Source organism: Sinohyriopsis cumingii, chromosome 6 (assembly GCF_028554795.1).
Source record: "Sinohyriopsis cumingii isolate HCF-2022 chromosome 6, ASM2855479v2, whole genome shotgun sequence".
Lineage (NCBI taxonomy): Eukaryota > Metazoa > Mollusca > Bivalvia > Unionida > Unionidae > Sinohyriopsis > Sinohyriopsis cumingii.
This window is the reverse complement of record NC_142966.1, coordinates 58,112,387-58,134,231: the sequence shown is the minus strand read 5'-3', so window position 1 is coordinate 58,134,231 and position 21,845 is coordinate 58,112,387. Positions and strand designations below refer to the sequence as shown.

The 21,845-nt window shown below is 34.9% G+C and overlaps 1 protein-coding gene across 4 annotated transcripts in view; it reads left to right on the top strand.

The window, feature by feature from the left end:
• Nucleotides 1–4,526: 4,526 nt before the first annotated feature.
• Nucleotides 4,527–21,845, top strand: part of LOC149797028 (uncharacterized) — a 42,131-nt gene continuing 24,812 nt past the window's right edge. The window contains exons 1-2 of one of the 4 annotated variants that reach the window (XM_089961688.1): nucleotides 4,527–4,812; nucleotides 7,376–7,445. Coding sequence is in view for 1 of the 4 variants with exons in the window: in XM_089961686.1 (XP_089817812.1) it covers nucleotides 21,164–21,254 (91 nt within the window). In the remaining 3 variants the exon portion in view is untranslated. Of the gene's footprint in view, nucleotides 4,813–7,372; nucleotides 7,446–20,949; nucleotides 21,025–21,131; nucleotides 21,255–21,845 lie in introns of those variants that run through there. The other 3 variants (XM_089961687.1, XM_089961689.1, XM_089961686.1) reach the window with 3 other exon arrangements.

Genomic DNA, 21,845 nt, shown 5'->3' with positions numbered 1-21,845 from the left:
ACTGAGAAGGAGAAGAATGCGATGGTTTCCAAAGATGAAGAATCCATTCCCGTCAAGAAAGGTAAGAAATCCAGGCCACGAGAAGAAACAGAAGAAGAACCTGTACAAGTAAATAAATTTAAGCAGAGAGACAGTGAGGGAATGAAGAAATAATTTACTTTGATGATGTATTGTGAAATATGCATTGTGACTTTAACAAAAGGGAGAATATACAATAAGGATAAAAGTATGGGACTCTTGTTCTTTATATTTATAGACTATGAATCAACACGCACGCACTCTCACACTCACGCCATTAAATAATGGAGCAGGAATATAAGTTTTACTTGATTTTGCAATATTTGAGTAGCATATGTTTTCTAGAGAGGCGAGTGGTTTGGGGGTATTTGTTTGACTAACTCATGGACTTGACAAGATACGCTTTAATTGCCTTATACTCTGAGTGCAACCAAGTCTACTTCTCCTCCTGTTACAGTGAATGCTTTGGTAGTGATTGCTGAGCTGATTGCTTGTCAGGGGTAGTCAGCGCAGAGGTATTGATAACTGGATTGAAATATTTGGCACTGGAAGGTCTTTCTCTCTTGGGTATAGTTAAAGAAGTTTGATACATTTGTCTCAGATAAATTAACACTGCCAAAATGTATAGTAGCACCGTCATAGTTTGACTTTTACCTTCCTTCTTCTCTCGTTCGCACGTACTCCTATCTTCTTCTTCATTTCGTTTTCGTCTTCCTCTTGTTCTTTTGCTGTTGAATAACAAAGGTTTATTCTGCTTACTTCTGCTGATATAAAATTTGATCAAATTATTCTTTATGTCTCTGTCTAAAATCATCTACCTGAGGTAGGGTAGGTGAAGGTACTTGTAACGTTACAAATTCTTGCGACGAAGAAAGAAAATCGACTAATTATCACTTAAAATGATTCTGTTCTAAAAGTGTGGCTGTGATTGTTTTGGCAGCTGCCATGCCATCGCTCCTCGTATCACCCGCAGGCGCACCCATTACATAGTCTTCTTAGGTTATTTGTGGCTCCCTCCCTGTCCGTCCCAGCATATAGGTCTGGTTAGAACTTGGGCTGTATCCCCTCGTAACGTTCAAGCTACCTGAAAGTTTAGTATTATAAAGTTACAAAGTCTAATAAAGTTTTACATAGTCGAGGTTCGTTTAAAATGCCTAAATTGTACATGTACGAAATTTGCATGGCTACGGTGACCCCGGTTCCGTACTCGCAAGCCTTCGGTATTATTTTTGTTGGTCGGTTTTCCTTCCTTTTCCTCCCTTTTAAGTTTCAAAATATGTGTGACCTTTGCCCTTAGGTCTTTTTGAAGTTTTGTTTTTTGTTTTATTTTTGTAACATGATTTACATGTTAGTGTCTCTTATATTATTGTTTTATATTGCTTTGGGCTCAATAATTCAATTTTCAGAGTTGTTATTGCTAAAGTATTCCGTTTTGTGAGTGCGTACGTGCGTCTCTCTTCCGGTGGCACCTACTGGAGCTTACCAAAGTGAGTTTTTTAATTTTAAAAAAATCCATATTTCTGTTTTTTTGTACATGTATGTTTGATATATTAATATATTTGTACATGTTTCAACCTGTTTCTCCATTTGAATTCACTACTGTCAACTTGTAGAAATACTCCGTCATTTTTTCTCTCCTTTGCTTGGACAATCTTTTTTAATTGTGATTTTCTTTGGTGTCTTTCCTGCTTCAGATTTGGTTCTCTGACAGGCCTTACTTGTGTTTCCGGTGTTGTTTGGCTACATGGTATCTTGCGTTTAACATTCTTCAAATTCGTTTCCCTTTTCCTGCTTTTGGTAGCTTCTTGTGTCAGTTGTATGTTTATTGGTTCCATCTTTTTTCTTTTACTTCTGTTCTTTTTCTGCTTTCCTCATTATCTTCCACGTTCTTATTTCTGCCCTCTGTAACTTGAATGGGTAATTCTTCTCTGGTATTTCGTTGCAGCGTCGGCCTTATATTTCTGGATTCTGTTTTTTCTCCTCTGTTCTTTCTCTGTGTTTTTTATTATTATTTCTTTCCACGTTCTCTTCCCGCCCGCTTCACCTTTATTGGGTAATTTTTTTCTGGTGTTTTTTGGTGCAGCGTCGGTGTTGTGCCTCATGATTCTTTTTTTTTTTATATTGTGCCTGGTCCTCGTCGCGCATTTTTTTCTTCTGTTCTTTCTCTGTGTTTTTTTAATAATTATTTCTTTCCACGTTCTCTTTCCGCCCGCTTCACCTTTATTGGGTAATTCGTTTCTGGTGTTTTTTGGTGCAGCGTCGGTGTTGTGCCTCATGATTCTGTTTTTTTTTTTTTTTCATGTTGTGCCTGGTCCTCGTCGCGCATCGTCGATTTTGTTGTTGTAATCCCTTGTACTACTTTGGGAAAGAGTGTTAGTTGTGTCACGTGTTTTCCATGAATTGCAAGGGCTCATTCTGCTGCAGTATGGTAGGAACATATCCTGTATTATGACAAATCTTACATTTTCGATGGAAAGCACACCCTGTGTACCAGGTCTTTTGCCAGAAATCCATGCTGATAAAAATGTATGTGCAGAGGCAAGGCTGTTTGAGGAGAATCATGATGTATGGTCCCTCTGAGACGAAGTTAAAGGAAGAAAAGAAGACCAATGCGATGCTCTTTGTGTTGTTTTAGTGGTTGTTTGTTTATGTTTGTTCCTAAAAACACTTTTGTTCCTACAAAACCCTTTTGTCCCTATAATTCCTATGGACACATTTAATATAGGGTTTTCGATAATTGACTAAGGTAGCGTGTATTGAGGTCAACTCTAACACTGTTACTACGTCATTGCTCCATTGAAGTCAGCCATTTGTAACACTTGGACATAGAACACAATTAATTTTACTATATGTTCATTTGTTTCTCAGTACTGACCTTTCCACTGTGTGGCAATCAATACAAATCATATGTTAATCTAAAATACCTTCAAAGATGACTTCACGGTTAAGTTCTCGTCAAAGGTTGATCTGCTCTTTTTTGAGATGCTGGACTGTCAACAAAGCAGCATGTAAACAGAACACAGATTTCACTTCCGGATCATCACCATGGCCTTATTACTCACTGTGCACTGTCGCCGAAATACACACAGACAACAACATCCTGAGCTCATATTCTCAAGAATAAACAATTACCTTTCAATCCCTACCAAAAAAGTATAAATAAAACTCTTCTATCACCGCCAAAATGAGAGAGGGAAAAATGTTCTAAAAATAGACTAGAACTACATTCGTGGGTACTAAAATGGAAGTATTAATTTTGACCCGATTCCACTTGCCATTCTTCCCAGTGTCTGGTACTGTGACCTTATCCATGTTAACTTCCCGTTATGATCCTAAAAAGATTATAGCTTTTTTCAATGGTAAATCCCATTGATCCCTAATCGGCCTATATAACTACTAATAGTTTCCGCATCTTGAAATATTGCATTGTATTTAGTTGTCTGATGTGTGTGTGTGTGTGTGTGTGTGAGAGAGAGAGAGAGAGAGAGAGAGAGAGATGGCTGTGGTCGCTAAGATGACAGGTGGTAACATTCCTTGCATGTCGCGTGCTATTGGAAGAGTATACCTTCAACGGATCATACCTTCATTATATATCCTTGTTCTGATGAATGGATGGATGTTACATCAACAATCGGAAATGAAGATTATGAATGAATGGATGAATGAATATATTTTTGCCACCTATTATGGAAAATACATTATTTTTCTACAGGATAAAAGGTTACTGTCAGAAATACATCAGGACATATGATTAAATACCTAAATACTGGTAGTATGTCCGATACGAAACAGTCGTCGATGAATATTGACCGTTTGGCTAATTTATCATATGTTCACCGTATTCTCATTAAGTAACTTTAGAAAATCGTGATTGAGTATCAGACATAAACGGCTTTATTAATAAGTGATTATCACAGGCGTAAATGAGAATTAACAAGAAATGTATGTACAGTGAAACTCTCATTAATCGACAGTCTGTAATCCGGCTTTCTCTCTGGACTTACCATCCTAATAAGGTCGTCCCAATGCGAATCCCCAAACCCGTGTATGCTGGGCACTTCTATAAAAGAGTATATATGACAATGTTAATGCTTTTTTGAAGAAACAGAGGAGTGGTAGCCTACCGACTTGAATTCCTGTTGAAAGAATGTTGTAAATGCATAACTACATTGGCAGGAAAAGGAACAGTTACCTTTGAATACGCATTGATTATATGGTCCTACATTAAGGTCGTTTCACATGCGGTGCCAAAGATCAATCATAACTTGACATTAATAGCTTATTCTGCTTTTTCATATATTCCTATCAGTCATTTGCTAAACATCAGTATAAAGCATTTATACAGTAAACGAGACATTTTATGATTATTATTAGTATTATATTAATGAACCTTGCTTTGTGGCTGTGTTCCTTAACATTCATTTTAATTTTATTGATGGATTTTACCCTGGTGTTTTTTTTTTATTAACTGAAATATGTTTCTAATTAATTGAGTTAAAAACGTTTCAAAAGGAAAGCAAACTTTTCAACCTCCATGTTACTCTCAACGCCTACTTTTTGATAAAGGAAATGTAAGATCAGCAGACTGTAAATCGTTTGTAACGCCTATAAACTGGCATAAATCATTATCTTGGATCTGTGAGCAGTATCGGATTCTGTCAGCTTTTGAAAAGGCCTCTATATCAGCCATTATCTAAGTAGCGCTTTTACACGTGCATCTTCTGCTCAGGATATTAGAACAATTCTCAACTTGAAAACTTTGGATTTATTCCCTTTCATATGAAAAGGATCAAGGTACGTGCCATTTAATAACATTCTCTCTTTCATTATTCTTCGCCCTTCTTTCATTTGCTTCTCATATTTTTGGGGTATTTTCATTTTTTTCCTTTTCATTATTATGCGTTCTTCCTGTCTTTCTTTATTTCGTCCATTCTGCTCTTCTGAATTACTTTATATCTATCTCCCCGTCTGTCTCCCCGTCTGTGTCTCTCTTATTATTCGTCAATTTATCTTCTGAATTACTTTATATCTGTCTCCCCGTCTGTGTCTCTTACTATTCGTCAATTTATCTTTCTGAATTACTTTATATCTGTCTCGCCGTCTGTGTCTCTCTTATTATTCGTCAATTTATCTTTCTGAGACATTCTAGAAATTAGTCCCTTTGTGCGATGTGATAAATTAAACTATAGACCTTTTTATATTTGTTTGCAATAAAATGCATTATTTGTTTGTATGTATGCAAGCTTGTGTGTAAGTTTTGACGCATGCATGCATGGATGTATGTATGGGTTGATTTTATGCGAAAAGCGAGTTATTATTAGATTAGTTTAATTTTATTGCAGCTTTTAGAGTCACCGCGCTTATATATATATTATAGAATTTGTAAATGTTGACTGATACACATTATCATAAAGTATGAGTAGTGGATACAGTTCTTGTACTGGGCCACCCACTCTCCTATAATTTTTAAATTTGTTTCTTTAAACCCTAAACCAACTGCCTTGCAATCCTCTTATTTCTTTTAAATTTCTAGGCCATCATCCGCCTACGCGCGATAAAAAGTTTTGTTTTTATCATAGCAACACTAGTATTAAATCCTTGAGCACCAATCCTTAACTGCTGCTACTACTACTAGTAGAACTACCACTACTACTATTACTCACACTACTAGTACTACTACTACTACTACTAACAACAACAACAACAACAACATTATTTATCTCCCCACGATGCTTGCCGAGTGGGGAGATATATAATATAATCCTGCGACTGGGATTTCCTTGTCTCGGTCCAAACCCCAACATTTTCCTTTAAAGTTAAAAGAACTCTTCACTAGTGCAATATAGTTCACGTCTAAATGTTTACATGCGGCTCATCAATACAGATATGTTAATGAGGGATGTGGTGTCACCGTTGCATCCGAAGTATACAGTTTATACGCGTGAGCAAAGAAAACTAACATAAAACGTCTCATAGTAATGAGGTATTATCACATTTAATATATGGATGTTATATGAAATTAACAATAAATAATTAATATTTATTACAAGAATATGTTTCATTTTCATCAGTTCCAATTTTGAAAAGTTGTATTGTAAATAATGAAACGATACACATCTCTACTGTAGTTATACTTAGTACAAGCTGTAACGAAATGTAACCTTTTGCATTAGATTATTCATGGTTAATTAGAGATCTGTGTCACTATCGCATATAACTCTCCTTTTCTTTGGAGGAGGATAAACTATTTGTGACATACTTGTGTTATAATTAATATTGATTGTAAAATCACCCCACTCCACCCCACCCGTGTATGAAAGACCCTCCAAATAAGGACCCTAGCGGATAACCATGTGGTGAAATTTCAAGTTCACGGATTCTTTGAAAATTTATTTTTCTGTCCTGGAAATATGTCAAGTGCTACAGTCTAATTTGCATATGGATTAATGTGTGGACGGAAAAATGATTCCTTCTGGCTGGTAAGTGCATTATTTGTCATTTAAGATTGTAGGTATGTTTTTGATTCAGCTGGGCACCATGGAGATTCTTAACAAAATTAGAAGAAAGCATGTTTGACATAACACATTTATGGCTGTAACTATGTTTTCTGTAGTTGTTGAGAGAGCTGAGACTTTTGTGGCCGGTAATGTGTATAGCCTCAGTGTCCCTTGATTAATATAATCTTTGGTGGGATTTCGGACCAAGTCAAGGAAATTCCACTCAAGGGGTTATATCATTTGCCTCTCCACGAGTCGATGAAGTGTATAAGCCTAGTCTATGTGCATGGATCAGTGTTTTCTGTCATAGTTCATTCCACACAGCACTGAGAATTTTATCCTATATGTATCACAGTAATTTTTCAGGTCAGAATCATTAAATGTAGCTAACATTACATAATTTGTTTAAAACAAAGTATTTAAAACTGGTTAGGACGCTTTAAGCTACACTTAATGACTCTGAGTTGAAAATGTACTGAGTTATGCATGCATATAGGATAAAACTGACCATGCTGTGTGAAACTAACTTGCAAAACAAATATCAAATAGCTCGACACCGTGTGCGTGTGTGTGTGTCTCTCGAGAAATGTTTTCGTGTGTTCTCAAAGATGGATTGACCTTAAGTTACTATGTTTTTTTGTTATATATTTGTTGTTTGTCTTTAAAACAACTACGTCAGGTCACAGGAGCCTGGCGTTTTATCAATAAAGTACGACCAAATCTCTGACAACACGAAATAAATAATACCGATAAGGTGATTTCATGTTGTCAGAGATTTTGTCGTACTTATTAATAAAACGTCAGACTCCTATGGTCAGGCACAGCAGATAACAACGAACTTTTCTTTTTTTTAAAAGTAGTTCTGAACGCGTGGATACCTTGATTGAGACGACTGGTCTGAGATGACTAGACTGAGATAAGAAAAATAAGGTTAGCAAAACAGCTAGATTTCTCTGTTGCATGGGTGAGAAAACGGTTTCTCTAATCTTTAAGGCTTTTATAGTAAATATTGCTAAATTCGTCATCAGAATTTTACCAGTATCATTTTGTGTAAAAGACCTACATTTATCTAAAGTTGGATTTTTATATACATTGGTGAGGAAATATTTTCTTCGTATTTCTCCATACAGCGGAGAAGCAGTAATACAATGAAATTCGTTTTCAATGTTTAGGTTACAAATTTGACACAATCTTTCCTCATAGCAAATACTTTCATATCTTCCAGTGTTACCTCTGATTGGCAAGTACTCCACTATGAGCACAATTATTATTGTTATCTCCCAAAACTTCTAGGTATCTTTAACAAGTGAATTCTACTTCCAATGACATATAGAAACGCAGTCTTTCCATCGACTTAATCTCCTCCTGCAAATTTTGCCTAAAAATATCTTTACATCTCTGGCTGAACAATGTCGGAAATGCATTTTCATCATTTATACCCTGAATACACCAAACATTGCCAAATCCAAATGTAAAAAGAAACTTTTTAACATTGCTACATTGCTAGCCCAGCAATCACAATTCTCCCCGCCCCCCCCCCCCCCCGCCCATATGAACTGTAAATTGTAGCATTGTTTAGGATATCTGTCTTCCGGCATTTTTATAATTCTTAGCCAATATTTAAAAATACTTATATATCTTATACACTGCATACTAATTATTCCTATTTTGTTATATACGAATGCATTTGGAATAGACTTAGATGTACCAAAAATATATTTACAAAATGACAAATGAATTTTTTCAGTATCTTTGGCATCGTAAAACTCCCAAACTTCTTCCCCATAATTAAGGATTGGAGCTATCTTCGCGTCAGACAGACGAAGCAATCCAGTTACGGGTAATCTGCCAAATGTTCAAAGACTTTTCTTCAAAATATGCATAACCTTCAGCGCCTGCAAAGACTGCGTTTTCTGACACATATACCAAGATTACTTATTTTAAAGAAAATAGGCATCCTAAATACTTATAATTTGGTTCAATCTTTACTTCTGTATGGCCATAGTGCCACTTTTCATAACTTCTAGGATAGCATTTCTGCGATATACAATCACTTTTGTTGTTTCTATATTCACTTTTAATTTCCACTTTAGACAATATATATGCAGCCTACTGAGCATGTTTTGTAACTGGTGAGCAGTGTCAGCAAAGACAGTTAAATCGTCTGTATGCAACAGTAAAAATAGTTTTAAGGTTTCTACCGACACTCCCCTGTTCTCTTTAGCTAGGAAGGGTTTCAAATCGTTCAAAAATTAAGAAAAGAGTAAATAATAATAATAATAATAATAACCATCATTCGCCCACGTTTCAATCAACCTAATTTGTTCAAATGGCACTAAACCATGAATAATCAAAATTAAAAGGAACAACAAAACAAAGAAAACCACCAAGACACTTACCATCAATGTTTTCTTAAGGAACGTTAGGCCACCCACCGTCCTATCCACTATCTTCGTCAATGTTGAAATACAACATTCAGTTTTTTTAATAAAAAAAAACACTAGCCCACGAACCATTACGAGTTTATAAATAAACAAAAACAAAAACAAAACTGAAATCCCACTAAGATATCAACACTAAAATTTTATAAAATTCAATAAACCACTAGTCCGCATTATTTACAAAACACTAGACCCACAATCCTCAAAAATAAATAAATAATGTCATACTCTTGTAAACAAAATCTGAACCTTTTCTATAGAATTTTATGATCTTTCAGTCTATTTGAAAAAGTTTTCCTCTGAGTGGTGCTATTTATATTTATATTCAAATTGTAGTATTTCTTGGCTTTTCAATATATATATATATATATATATATATATATATATATATATATATATATATATATATATATATATATATATATATATATATATATATATATATTTAATGTACATCTGTATTTTGTGCTTTACCTTGTGCAAAATCAAGTTAATAGTGTACTGACCAATGATATCATTTTTATAGCAAAATACATAGCTAATATTTCTCTATCATTGTGGACTAAATATTCAGATCTTTATTAAAAGTAAGCATGTTTACTTCTATATAAGTTAAAGGTACAGTCTTGATTCTAACTTTAGAAACTTCCAGAATGGAAATTTCATATTAATTGACAGAGTATTTTCAGAAAATGGTAATTGCGACCTAGATCAAGTTGAAGCAGAATCAGTCTTATTGTTGTGTTCAGTTTTGGATTGGCCGGATTCATTTATTTCAATTATTATTCGCTTGAGTTACAATGTGCGCAATAATATTCTTGGACTAAAACTTAATTTGGAGTTATAGTGAATTAAGACAAAGACATTTTGGATCGTATTAATGTTATACATTAAAAGACTGTTAGCATATCACCATTCTCCAGGCCTTTATCACATTATCACACTCGAGACTACAGACACATCAACACATTCAATATTGGAATTTAATTGGAACACCACTGGGAAACTTAATACATTTGGACTTGTGATAGAACGTTTAGGACTGTTTGGGACTTAATTTACAATACTTTAAGGTCTTATTCAATTTTCACTTTGTATTCTAGTGAAATAAATTATTTGTTAAATTTCTAGACAAGATGTTGGTTTTCGCTCTTGCTTTTACTTAGTTTAAGACCAGAGAAAAGTAACACCATACAGGTGCCCATGTATCCTCCAGCAATTTTGACTAGATAAAGCTACTAATTGGAAATGAACACTTCAAATACGTAGGCTTTACTTTCATCAGTAGGTTTTAGTTTTACAATGTCAACCTCATTTAAGTAGACTGTACAGTCAGAATGATTGTATTATTAGTCCACAAATATAGCCGTGGAGAGAGAGAGAGAGAGAGAGAGAGAGAGAGAGAGAGAGAGAGAGATATGATATTCTTTTATTCCTCCATTTTCTGAAGATTTTAAGACAAAAAAGAAATGCATTTAAATACATAGAATCACAAAAATAGTGGATTCGTTAATTATTGAATTATTTCCAATAGCAAACGAATAAATAAATTAAAATCATTACTAATCTAGATAGAGATATATATACGATAGAACATTTGAAAATGTATCCTCACAACAAAAATAGTTTCCTAATCGCTTTGCAATCCAGTACAAGTATTTCTTTCCTTATATTTTGAGTGAGTTCTCTATTAAATCGAATATATAATATCCTTTATCTTAATGAAATACTTGGTAGATAGTCTGATCATATTTATCCATGCCTAGAATTCTAAACGTTCTGATATATCATTTAAACCACCAAGTAGTATAATCAGTATAACATCATCGATCTGATCACATAAATCACGGTAAATCACTGGAGGCATATACGAAAATAGACTTTCCATCAAGTGGTTTCTGTCGTCTGAGGTTAAGGCACAATTCATCGAAATGTGCAAAATACGGTCATGACTCATTTTGCCACATAGGGGACACAGTCCAGGTCTTGCTTGCATTCCTCCAATACGAATTAATGTCCCATATTCCATTTTTCTGCTTGAGTCAGTGTAAGCTATTTTCCATAGATGATGCATTTTTAGTCCTGGATTAATTTTTAAAAATCTACCAAATCCCTCTGATGGATTTCTGATACTCATTTCATGTTTTCTCTCCTCAAATATCTGTATTCTTGTCCCAATTAACTTTTTCCATGTTATTTTGTCTGGAAATTTTCCAGTGAAAATAAAGTCGTTGAGATAGTCTTCTAAATCATACTTTTTTAGTACAGTATTTACCTCATATATAAAAGAGTTGTAGCTATGTTGGGGGTCAAAAATCAAATTTCCAACAGCCCAGAGGAAAACCTTTTTAGCAGTTAACTTTGCTGATGTTCTACACATGCGACCAAGGAATACGAGGTTTTGCTTATCTATGCGAGCTTCCATTGATATCATCCCCAAGCATGATGTCGTAGATCCAATAGGCGATCTTTGAGGGAAACCTTGTACTCTCCGGGCGAAATATCGTTGTATTTTCTCCATTGATTCAATGCCCTGATATGACATATTAAACCAGAGTTCTGAGCCATACAAAGCAGATGGCAATATAACTCTTTCCCAGACTTTCACAGAGACTATAGGATTCATTCCATTTGCATTTAGTCCAATTGAGTATAGTGAGTTTGTTACACGTTTAGCTTTATCGTAGGAATAGACTATACGATCATTAGTTTTCATTGATTGCGAAAAGGTAACTCCTGCATATTTCACTTTTTTTGCTCTAGGAATATTCTGTGATCCCAGAGTAATTCCATTTGATGAGTACACTTCCTTTTTTTTATACTAAATATCATCCAATTACTCTTGTTAGAGTTATATTTCAATTTCCACTTCTGTGCATACTGATAAGCTGTATTCACGAGTATTTGCAATCCATTCAGCGTAGAGCTTAGTAGAGTAGTGTCATCTGCCAAAAGCATGCCAGGTATGTTCATCTGATTCACTGTTATCCCGCAATTAGTCATTACTAGCTCATTCAATAGGTCATTTATGTACACGAGAAATAAAAAAGCCGACATTACACGCCCTTGACCTTGACGTAGGCTTTACTTTCATCAGTAGGTTTTAGTTTTACAATGTCAACCTCATTTAAGTAGGCTGTACAGTCAGAATGATTGTATTATTAGTCTACAAATATAGCCGTGGAGAGAGAGAGAGAGAGAGAGAGAGAGAGAGAGAGAGAGAGATTAATTTTAAGTGCTCACCGATTTTTTAATTCAGTGTTGGTAGCTTAGTAGTTTTTTTTTCTTCTTTAAAATTTGATGGTTGGCGGCTTAGTGGACTTTTTTAAAATTTAATTTTTGAGTGCTGGCAGCCTAGGGCTTTTGGACAAATTGGTACATATTCGGATGGGTGACCATGTGTTCTCAGGGGAAAAAATGAAGGTTTCTAGATTTGGCTTGTTAAAGATATTCGGCGTTGGTATCCTAGTGTTTCGTTTCAGACTGTGAGTGTTGATGGCCTGGTAGTGTTTTGAATAAAGAAAAGGTGTATAGAAAGGGTGAGTAGACCAGGGGGTTATTTTTTGTTTTGTAAGTTTTGAGGACTGATTGTCTACGTGTTTTTTTTCTTAAATTTTGAGGGTTGGTGACCTAGTGTTTGTTATTTTTTCATTAAATGGTGCTTGCCGAGTTTTTTTCTTTAATTGTAGATTGTGGCTGCCTGGTGTTTTAGTTTTTAATTTTAAGGGTTAGTGGCCTAGTGATTTTAATTGTTTGGGTTGGTGGTCTAGTGTACTTCTTAAAAATGATGGCTGATAGGAGGACGACTGGCCAGGGGCTTTTGTTAAAAAGATTTTATTGTGTGGTAAGCAGACTAATGGTGTTTGGAAAAAAAAATGATAAAAGGATAGGTTGGTACTAAACTTGTATTTTCACACAAAAATAATTGGAGGATATGAAAGGGAGAGGCTCGGGGTTTTAAATAATGAACAATCGATAGGAGGGAGGAAGACCGAACAGTTCAATTTCCTCAAATAATGTTACGAAAGCGCCGTGAGCAATCTAGCCTTCTTTGTTCACCCTCATTCATACATTTTACGTTTGATGAAAAACAATACTCAAAACTGCAATATCAACATTATTTACCGCACGCTTCTGCTAGGAAGAACATTTCTATTAATTATAGGTGCTACGTAACTGCTGACCTTTCAATCACTATATACTCCCCAATTTTGTCTAGCTACTTGCCGGGTCCCCGAGTGGCCGAGTGGTCTAAAGCGCTCTCCGTTACGGATCACTGCCATCTCACCTCTGTCTGCGTGGGTTCGAGTCTCGGATTCGGCCAATGCGGGTATGTGAGAAAGCTTGTCAGTAGCTTCTCTTGGGTCGGTGGTTCTTTCTGGGGGTTTCCCGGGTTTTTCCTTCACCATTAATACTGGCCGCCATGTATAGCCTATCGTGTGCTGAAAAATGACGTTAAACCCCACAACAACTAGCTACTTGCCTACCTGCTCGCCTATCTATGTAGTGTGCAACTACCTAACCGCTGAATATATATCACAGTTGTTCACTAATCTAAATTTCTGACAATTTTTAAAAAATATAACATTTTGTAATTTTTAAGATACCGACAAAAGTGAGGATTTTTGACGATCCATACTCGCATGTATGTAAGTATGTATGTATGTATGTATGTACGTACGTACGTACGTACGTACGTACGCACGCACGCACGCACGCACGCAAGAAAATAAGAAAAAACATAGGTCAGGATGCCACAGAAGAGTTCTTTACCGTATACTGATTGGCCAATATCAACAGCCGCAAGTTCAAAGTAATAAGTTTAAACTCAACTATAAAAAATAGAATCATGCAATCTTATTGGTTGAAATTAGAATTGTATAAAATCCTATTGCTAGATTCCAGACATGCGGTCGAGAGCAATCTTAATTGGTCTTATTAAATCTCGGTCTAAACTTGAGAGTATCCTTAATTGGTCTTATTAAATCTCGGCCTAAACCGCCAATTATTGATAGTAGAACAACACCAATAAAGAAAATCACCTCGTAACCCTCTCAATACATTTGTGTGTATATGTATGACAGTAAATTTGTTATACATTAACAGATCAATTCAGTCACAGTGACCAGAACACAATTTTCTAGCTCAGTCAGGTCATTTTAGTAGGGCACGGACACCTAAACACCTGGCCTTTGTCGGTATTTTAACACCACCCCCCCCCCCAGCAAACTGTGATAACAGGGTCTATTTCCGCCAAGGATTCCATTTGTAATCGGCAGATTTATTACTTGACCCTGGGGATGTCGACAGATTATTACCACATATGCACATAGCTTCTGGAAACTGTTATTTTCTGTTAAATTACCCACTAAGTAATATTTACCACGCAGGTAACATAAGATTAACCACGGCGCACATCAACACCTATGAATGACATGTCCTATTGTACCTTAATGGTAAACATTGATGTCAAATATGGAAAATGAACGGGAATTATTGGATAATAGTGAAGAAAACTGAATTTTAATTAAACTTTTGTAGAAAAAAATATATCGAATACAAACGAGAAATATTACATGAAAATAATAATTATTAAATACGTATGTAAAATTTGGATATATATATATATATATATATATATATATATATATATATATATATATATATATATATATATATATATATGCAAATTACCGCATCTAAAAAGAAATATTGTAATACTAATTGTAAATATGAACATGAATGTTAAATCAGTTATGCATTATGAATAAACATTATTAAATTACATTTGATTTTATTGAATTTTGCAATGTTAGACACGCCAAAGTCATGCGGGAGGACGCGGGTTCGAACCCAGCCGAGTCATACCAAAGACTTACAAAAATGGTACTAACAGCTGCCTCGCTTGGCGCTCAGCATTAAGAGGTTAGTGTTAGGACTGGTTGGCCTGGTGTCAGGATTATGTGACTGTGTGGGTTATCATGCTACATGCCTGTTGCATGATGCCCCAGTGATAGACATCACTATAAACTGTCACACTGCAGACATCGTAACGATATGGCTAAAACATTATTAAAGCTACGTTCAAAATCCAAATAACACACACACACACACACACACGCACACGCACACGCTAAAGTCAAGGCTAAGTCTGGTACAACGATTGCTCGTGAATAAAACATGCATGATTCCATACATACATGCAGGCTGGCAGGCAGACATACAGACATATTTGCTACTGCCCGAAAGCACATTTAAACAGTATATTTACACTTCAAGCATTTATTTGATGTTACACAAACGTTAGGCATAACTGATGCCTTACAGCTTAATCTCTGTAATGGAGTTTTGTATTAAAATAATGCTCCACATTATCTAAAGACATTAGTCATGAAGAACTGCACGGTTGTATCGAATGTTAAATATTTCAGATATTAAATTGAAATCAATATTCTATGTAACATCATATGCAAGTAATACTGCATGTATTTCATTAAGTGTGTATACCTCTATCTACATTTTTAATGTTCTAAAATAATTTTTTAAGATAAATATATTTCCCTGTTTGTGTGTACTGACAACGATACAACAGACCTTGCGGACTATAACTTACATAGTGAATGAAAGAATTGACGCTTGTTCGTAATGTTCTGACATTCATAGCACCTTCATATGTGTGCTGACATGCTGTATATGTGAATTTAAATATTATGTCAGTATTATTAAAGAATAAAAACTACTACATTTAGTCACTTTTAAGTAGGAATTAAGTTTATGCATACATATATACATACATACATACATACATACATACATACATACATACATACAAAATGAGTATCCTTAATACAGAAGAATCTTGTCTCAGGTCATGGAAGCTGAATAGGGATACCTGAATGTATGTGCATGTGATTGTGTGCGTATGAAAGGGAAAAGTTAGAATATTCATTTTCTCAACCTTTTTCTCAGCATTCCAACCAGAATGCTTAGTGAATGGCGTGAAGAAACATTTCTGGTTTGGATGACAAAAAAATAACACTCGTTACGTAGAAAAAAAATCTCTCTCTTTCTGTGAAAGAATATCCAATGAGGGGAAAATCCATTATACAAGGAATTTTAATTTCAAATGAGGCGAGGAGTGCTTACATTGAAATGTCAATGTCTCTTGCTTCTTCCTAAGGAAGATATTGTTTTGTAGGAATAATGTAAATAAAATAACTAGACTGCACAGTATGTCCGTCGAGCCCACCCCAATCTTCAAAAAGTAGCTATTTAATAAATTTTAGAATGTCAGATAAAGAAATAAAGAAATTATAGAATCGTACCATATGACGCTATAAGAAAAGATCGGCAGTTGTCCAAACAAGAGAACGATTCGTTCCTTAAGGGAAACGGAAAACTGGCTGGGTGTGTGTGTAGGGGTTGGACTGAATCATTTGAACTACAGAACGTAAAATTTGCAATTAATAAAATCCAACTTCTTATTTAAGTAGCAATGCAGTAACTGTATGTCAAAAAATCGAACAGAAAGTTAACAATAAAGTAAGTAGATTATCTCAGATTAAACAACGATTAGTTGTCTTTATGTTCAAAGGTTGGCAATTGCGTAAGCGGTGACGAACAATACACTTGTTGTGCTTTGTTAGTTATTCGAATATAATCATAATATGACGTCTTTCTTGTCTTTTTATCCAGAGAGCTCAGTTAAGTGGTTTTCTGTGGTAAATATCATTAACCTTAGTTTGACACGAAAATAAATTACACATGTCAAAAGCAGTTATTCACGCTTACACGAAGTGGATTCTACCAGGGTTAAAGTCTTTATTCACATTAACACGAGGGGAATTCTACCAGGGTTAAATTATTTATAAACATTAACACGAGGGGGATTCCATCAGAGTTTTTAAAAAAAAGTATTTATTAACATTGGCACAAAGGGGATTCCACCAGAGTTAAAAGTATTCATCCCCACTGGCATGAGAGGGATTCCGCCAGAGTTAATAATAATAATAATAATAAAAACTTTATTTTCAGAGAGTGACTCAGTTAGTTACAAATGAGAAACTAATCTACCTTGAGGCCCTATATGATGTACATATAAAATTCAAGCTAATAATAATAAGTTTTCTCTCTCTCTCCCTCCCTCCTTCCCTCTCTCTCTCTCTCTCTCTCTCTCTAACAAACACACAAAAATACACAGGCGCGCGCGCAAGAAAAAAAAAAACAGCATATAAACAACTATTCACATGAATGCTACATTAATGCAGAAATGAAAAGGAAGCACATGAGGTGGGTGGTGTAACTCGTTCTTTAATAACTACACCATTTAACAAAACAAAAAATGATTTCATCCATCTAATACACCTATTGTGAAAGGAAGAGATGCTTCGAGCTGAATTTATACCATGTGGAATGTTATTCCAAACAAGCGCACCTGAAAATTGAAAGCTATTTTTGAATAGCTCCTTTTTTGGCTTGGGTACTTTGAAATTGTGCCCTTTTAATGATCTTAGATTTGGGGTACCAGTAAATTCTCTTTCCTGGAAAAAGGTATTTAGGTAAGTGGTTGCAGATTTTGTTAAAACCTTGTACATTATTTTGGCCTTTCTCTAAAATATTCTTTCATGTATTGGTAATACTTTGAATGTCAGCTGAAGTTAAATTATTTATTCACACTGACATGAGGGGGATTCCACCAGGGCTAAAGTATTTATTTATACAGACACGAAGGGGATTCCATAGCGGTTGAGTTAAATTTCATCTTTAACTGATTTTTTTAAAACTCACCTTACTATTTTTAAATTTCGTGCAGTTAAGAGTTGCTTATGTGAGAATATCTATTGGGGCTTTTCTTTTCATTGTTTAAATATATTGCCACAATAGTAGTATTGTAACAAGGAAAGGGGTTACTTGACCGAGCGATGTCAAACCCCTGGCGCGAATCAAGTTTCCCCTAATTCCAAAGACTCCCTTGCAACTACTGTTGTAAACTGGAAAGTCCAACGTGTCCATTCTATAAATAATTTTACTCTAATTAATACAAGACCACATATCTCACAACTTCCCAATTGTCTATCAACCGGACAACTGCATGGTTTCTCTTCATTAACTTTCCGTAACGTACCGTCAGCATTTTACTCCGTAAAGCAATACAACTCAACCACCTAATACAGGGAACTATATTTACTACGCCACCTTAGGCCAGTCAAAACATGGTTTTAAGCCACATTTCGTCTGTAACTTTGCACAAATTTTACCACCATGGCAACAATGAACGGCGCCTGCCAACGGCGGAACAGTCCCTTGTTTATTCTATTGTATAATTTACCAGTCTCCAATCATAAACACTGCACCTGGAGTCATATCATCAATTTACACAACTAGATTTTAAAAGGGACTACTGAACTCAGGAACACTCATGCGGCTCTATCCTGAATTCACCAAAAGTAAACCATAGAATCATGGAAACTCACTAACACTTTACTCCGTGACGTTTGCTCCTAGTAATTGGCTAATTATTTCGGTCTGAGGACTATTTCCCCAAGACCGACTTCCCATAATCAAACAAGTAATCACAAACATAGAAGAAATCCTTAAAATGAAGAGCGATAAACAAATGCGCATACTCTAAATTTATTGCAATACATTTGCAGAAAGGATAGCAACAATGTGAAACAAGCGTAAAAGTTCCATTTTATAACTGAATAGCATCAGCTTAAATTTAAATATAAGAATGGATACAGAAAGTACATGGATGATACACGTGTCCTTTGAGTGGATATAGAGAAATCTATTACTTTTTATCTTATATTTTTAAAGTGAAAACCGTCGATTTACATGGCTTGTCTCCTCCATTCTGTGCCAATGAGACTAACCGCTGAATTACAACATCGATCGAAAACATTTCCTAAATTTATACATAATTTTGGGATAGCGATGTTTTACAAATTTATTGTGTACATATTAGGCTTCAAATTATGTATTCTGGCAAAATAATAAAAACATTTCATTCCCGAATCGATACTGTTGGCAAGAGTTTAGTTCATCTCAGTAGGAGTCGCTACATCCAGATTTCGGTTATCGCCTAATTTTGGTTTGCAGTTAAAACTAATCGAAGCTCGAATTATTATACAAAGTCTTCAAACACGGTTGTGATGCGAGTTAAAATTTCTACGTAATTTCTGTATTATATTTAACCACGTTTTGTTTTTTTGTGTATTAAAAACATCATTTACGTAGAGGTATATACTACTCTATGGTCGACACATAAGAACAGGTCATGTAAGTTCAGTGACTGATAGTTTCCATGATTCAAGTAGGAAACTAATTATAAAAAGTTAATACTTAAGTCTACTTTCTGAAGTTTGGAGATCGTCTTTAAGAAATTCATGTTGACACCTCATTGATTGCAAAACAGTAAACTAGAGGATCTACTGTCGACACATTTTTAAGATCTGTACTTTCTGCTGTTGAGAGAGAGAGAGAGAGAGAGAGAGAGAGAGAGAGAGCAGAAATAGAAGAAGAAAATTGAAATAGGCTTAAATATAGAATTGCAGATTTGATTAACATACATAAGAGAAGATATTTTTCATAAATGGAAAGTATTAATTCTAAAACTGATATCGCCGATAAAAGAACCATCTCACTATAAAATATATAATTTTATATTAGAGATATTTTCATTACCAGACATTTTTTTTCTCAGCATTCTGCCATATTTGCCGGTGTCGTGTTATTTATTAGCTGTGATGTGGAAGATACGCAACAATACTTAAAATATACATTATACGCGATCAATCGTTGTTAAATTCTCTGTTTAAAATGATAATTGTCATTCAATGTTTTTTTATTTTAACCACAAAAAAAAACTAAAAATTGGCGACAGTGATGCAAGGTACGTTACAAACATATCATATATGTGCTTGTGTATATTTGTGCACACACACATACACACACACACACAGATATATACATATATAGATATACATATATGTGTGTGTATGTATTATTCACGTACTATCGTCTGAAATGTTTTCGATATTAAATTGTTTGCTATTTTGTGAAAGTGTTGCACTGCAAAAAGAATTGCATGGTGCACAGAACGGAAAATGGCATTGATTCTGGTCGTCGGCATAAGATACATACGTATAATAACGAATCGATGTAGGACTTTTAAATTTTGATATGTTTATTACATTACATTTTTCGACGCCATTATGATATTTATACTCGTAAATTTCAATACGTTGATACGCCTAGACAACACATATTTCCTTGTTCCAAAAAAAAGGTTACTTTAGCAGCTTTAGAATTTTGCTCTGACAGCGAAATGCAACTATAATTCATAAAAGAAACGCAAGCAAATACATTTCCCTCAAAAGCGATATCTTAATCTTTGAAAGGTCTTGATATCGGGAAACTTTTAAAGGAAATACTTTCCACGAATAGTCAACATCTTATACTCTGAAACCAAACTCATAAATATCCGATTTCTTCAAACCTTTTCACATTCAAAAATAAAATACGTAAACTCGGTTATTATTATTATTATTATTATTCCCGGCCGAGTCATGCCAGAGACTTATAAAAATGTTACTAACAGCTGCCTCGCTACGCGCTCATCATTAAGGGGTTAGTGTTAGGACTGGTCTGCCTGGTGTCAGAATAATGTGAATGGGTGGGGCATCATGCTACATGACTGCGGCATGATGCCCCCGTGCTAAACATCACCATAAACTGCCACTCTGCAGACATGCTAGCGATATGACAGAAACATTGTTTAAGCTACGCTAAAAATCCAAATTACACACACGCACACACACACACACACACTATTATAATTAGTACTATTCTGGAGACTATATGTAAGGCGCATGAATTCTCATCTTTGTGTCGTACTCTCACGTTCCAGACATATATGATTTGTCTCTCCGTGATCTTTACATATATATGTATAATATATCACTCCCCATGTATAATATATCACTTGGGGAGTTTTGCTAAACCGACGGAAAAAATCACATTGAGGAAAACCTTATAAATGCACACAGTGTGATTACTCGTCTTTGGTAATTATCAACCAACATTTTTTAATATCGTTATTATTTTCCTTTCGTGGTGCTAATTATTGTGGCCCGTCATTGTGTTAACAATTATGTATATAACCATTACGGAAATGTCTATAAATCATTGGTATTGTGTCAAATTATGTGCAAACAATATTGTGTGTGGTATTTTATGGATTATTTAAAATTCATTGGTTTACGGACATACTGGAGAAGAAACGAGATTTCCTCAGGTAAATGAAATAAGTGTAGGTGATAAATTATTGCCCTAACCAGGGAAAAAAATACGTGAGTTCATAGTTACTGTGTTTTTACAGGTGGCTATCAACGCCACTTTCATAGTGGCATGCTTTGGGAATAGGCCTGATAACTATTTTAAATGAGTTATTTCATCAACTTCTTTTGATTGTTCTATTTAGGTAACGAGCCGTAAACATCTCGTTTATTAGTGTACAAATGTTTTATCCAGGCAGCAATTGGGATTAATAGAGTCTCTATCTGAACAAAGTTTGTAATTCAAGAGCGTGTATTTTTTTTTATAAAACATACATATAACAGGTGATTATAAAATACAGTAAAAGTACACTGATGTACATGTGATGATATATTTGTATATATCACATTAATGGTTTATGTGTTCGCATTGCATTCTGCTTTGCTTATATACAATAGTACAAAGGCATACTTACCTGGATTATTATTTACCTGCGTACATAAGCAAGGCGCAGTAATTTATGAAGATATATTTTCGTAGATGCAAACCTCACGCACAAAATTGTGTGTACCTAGCTGAACAACATGTGCTACGGAAAATCACATTTTCA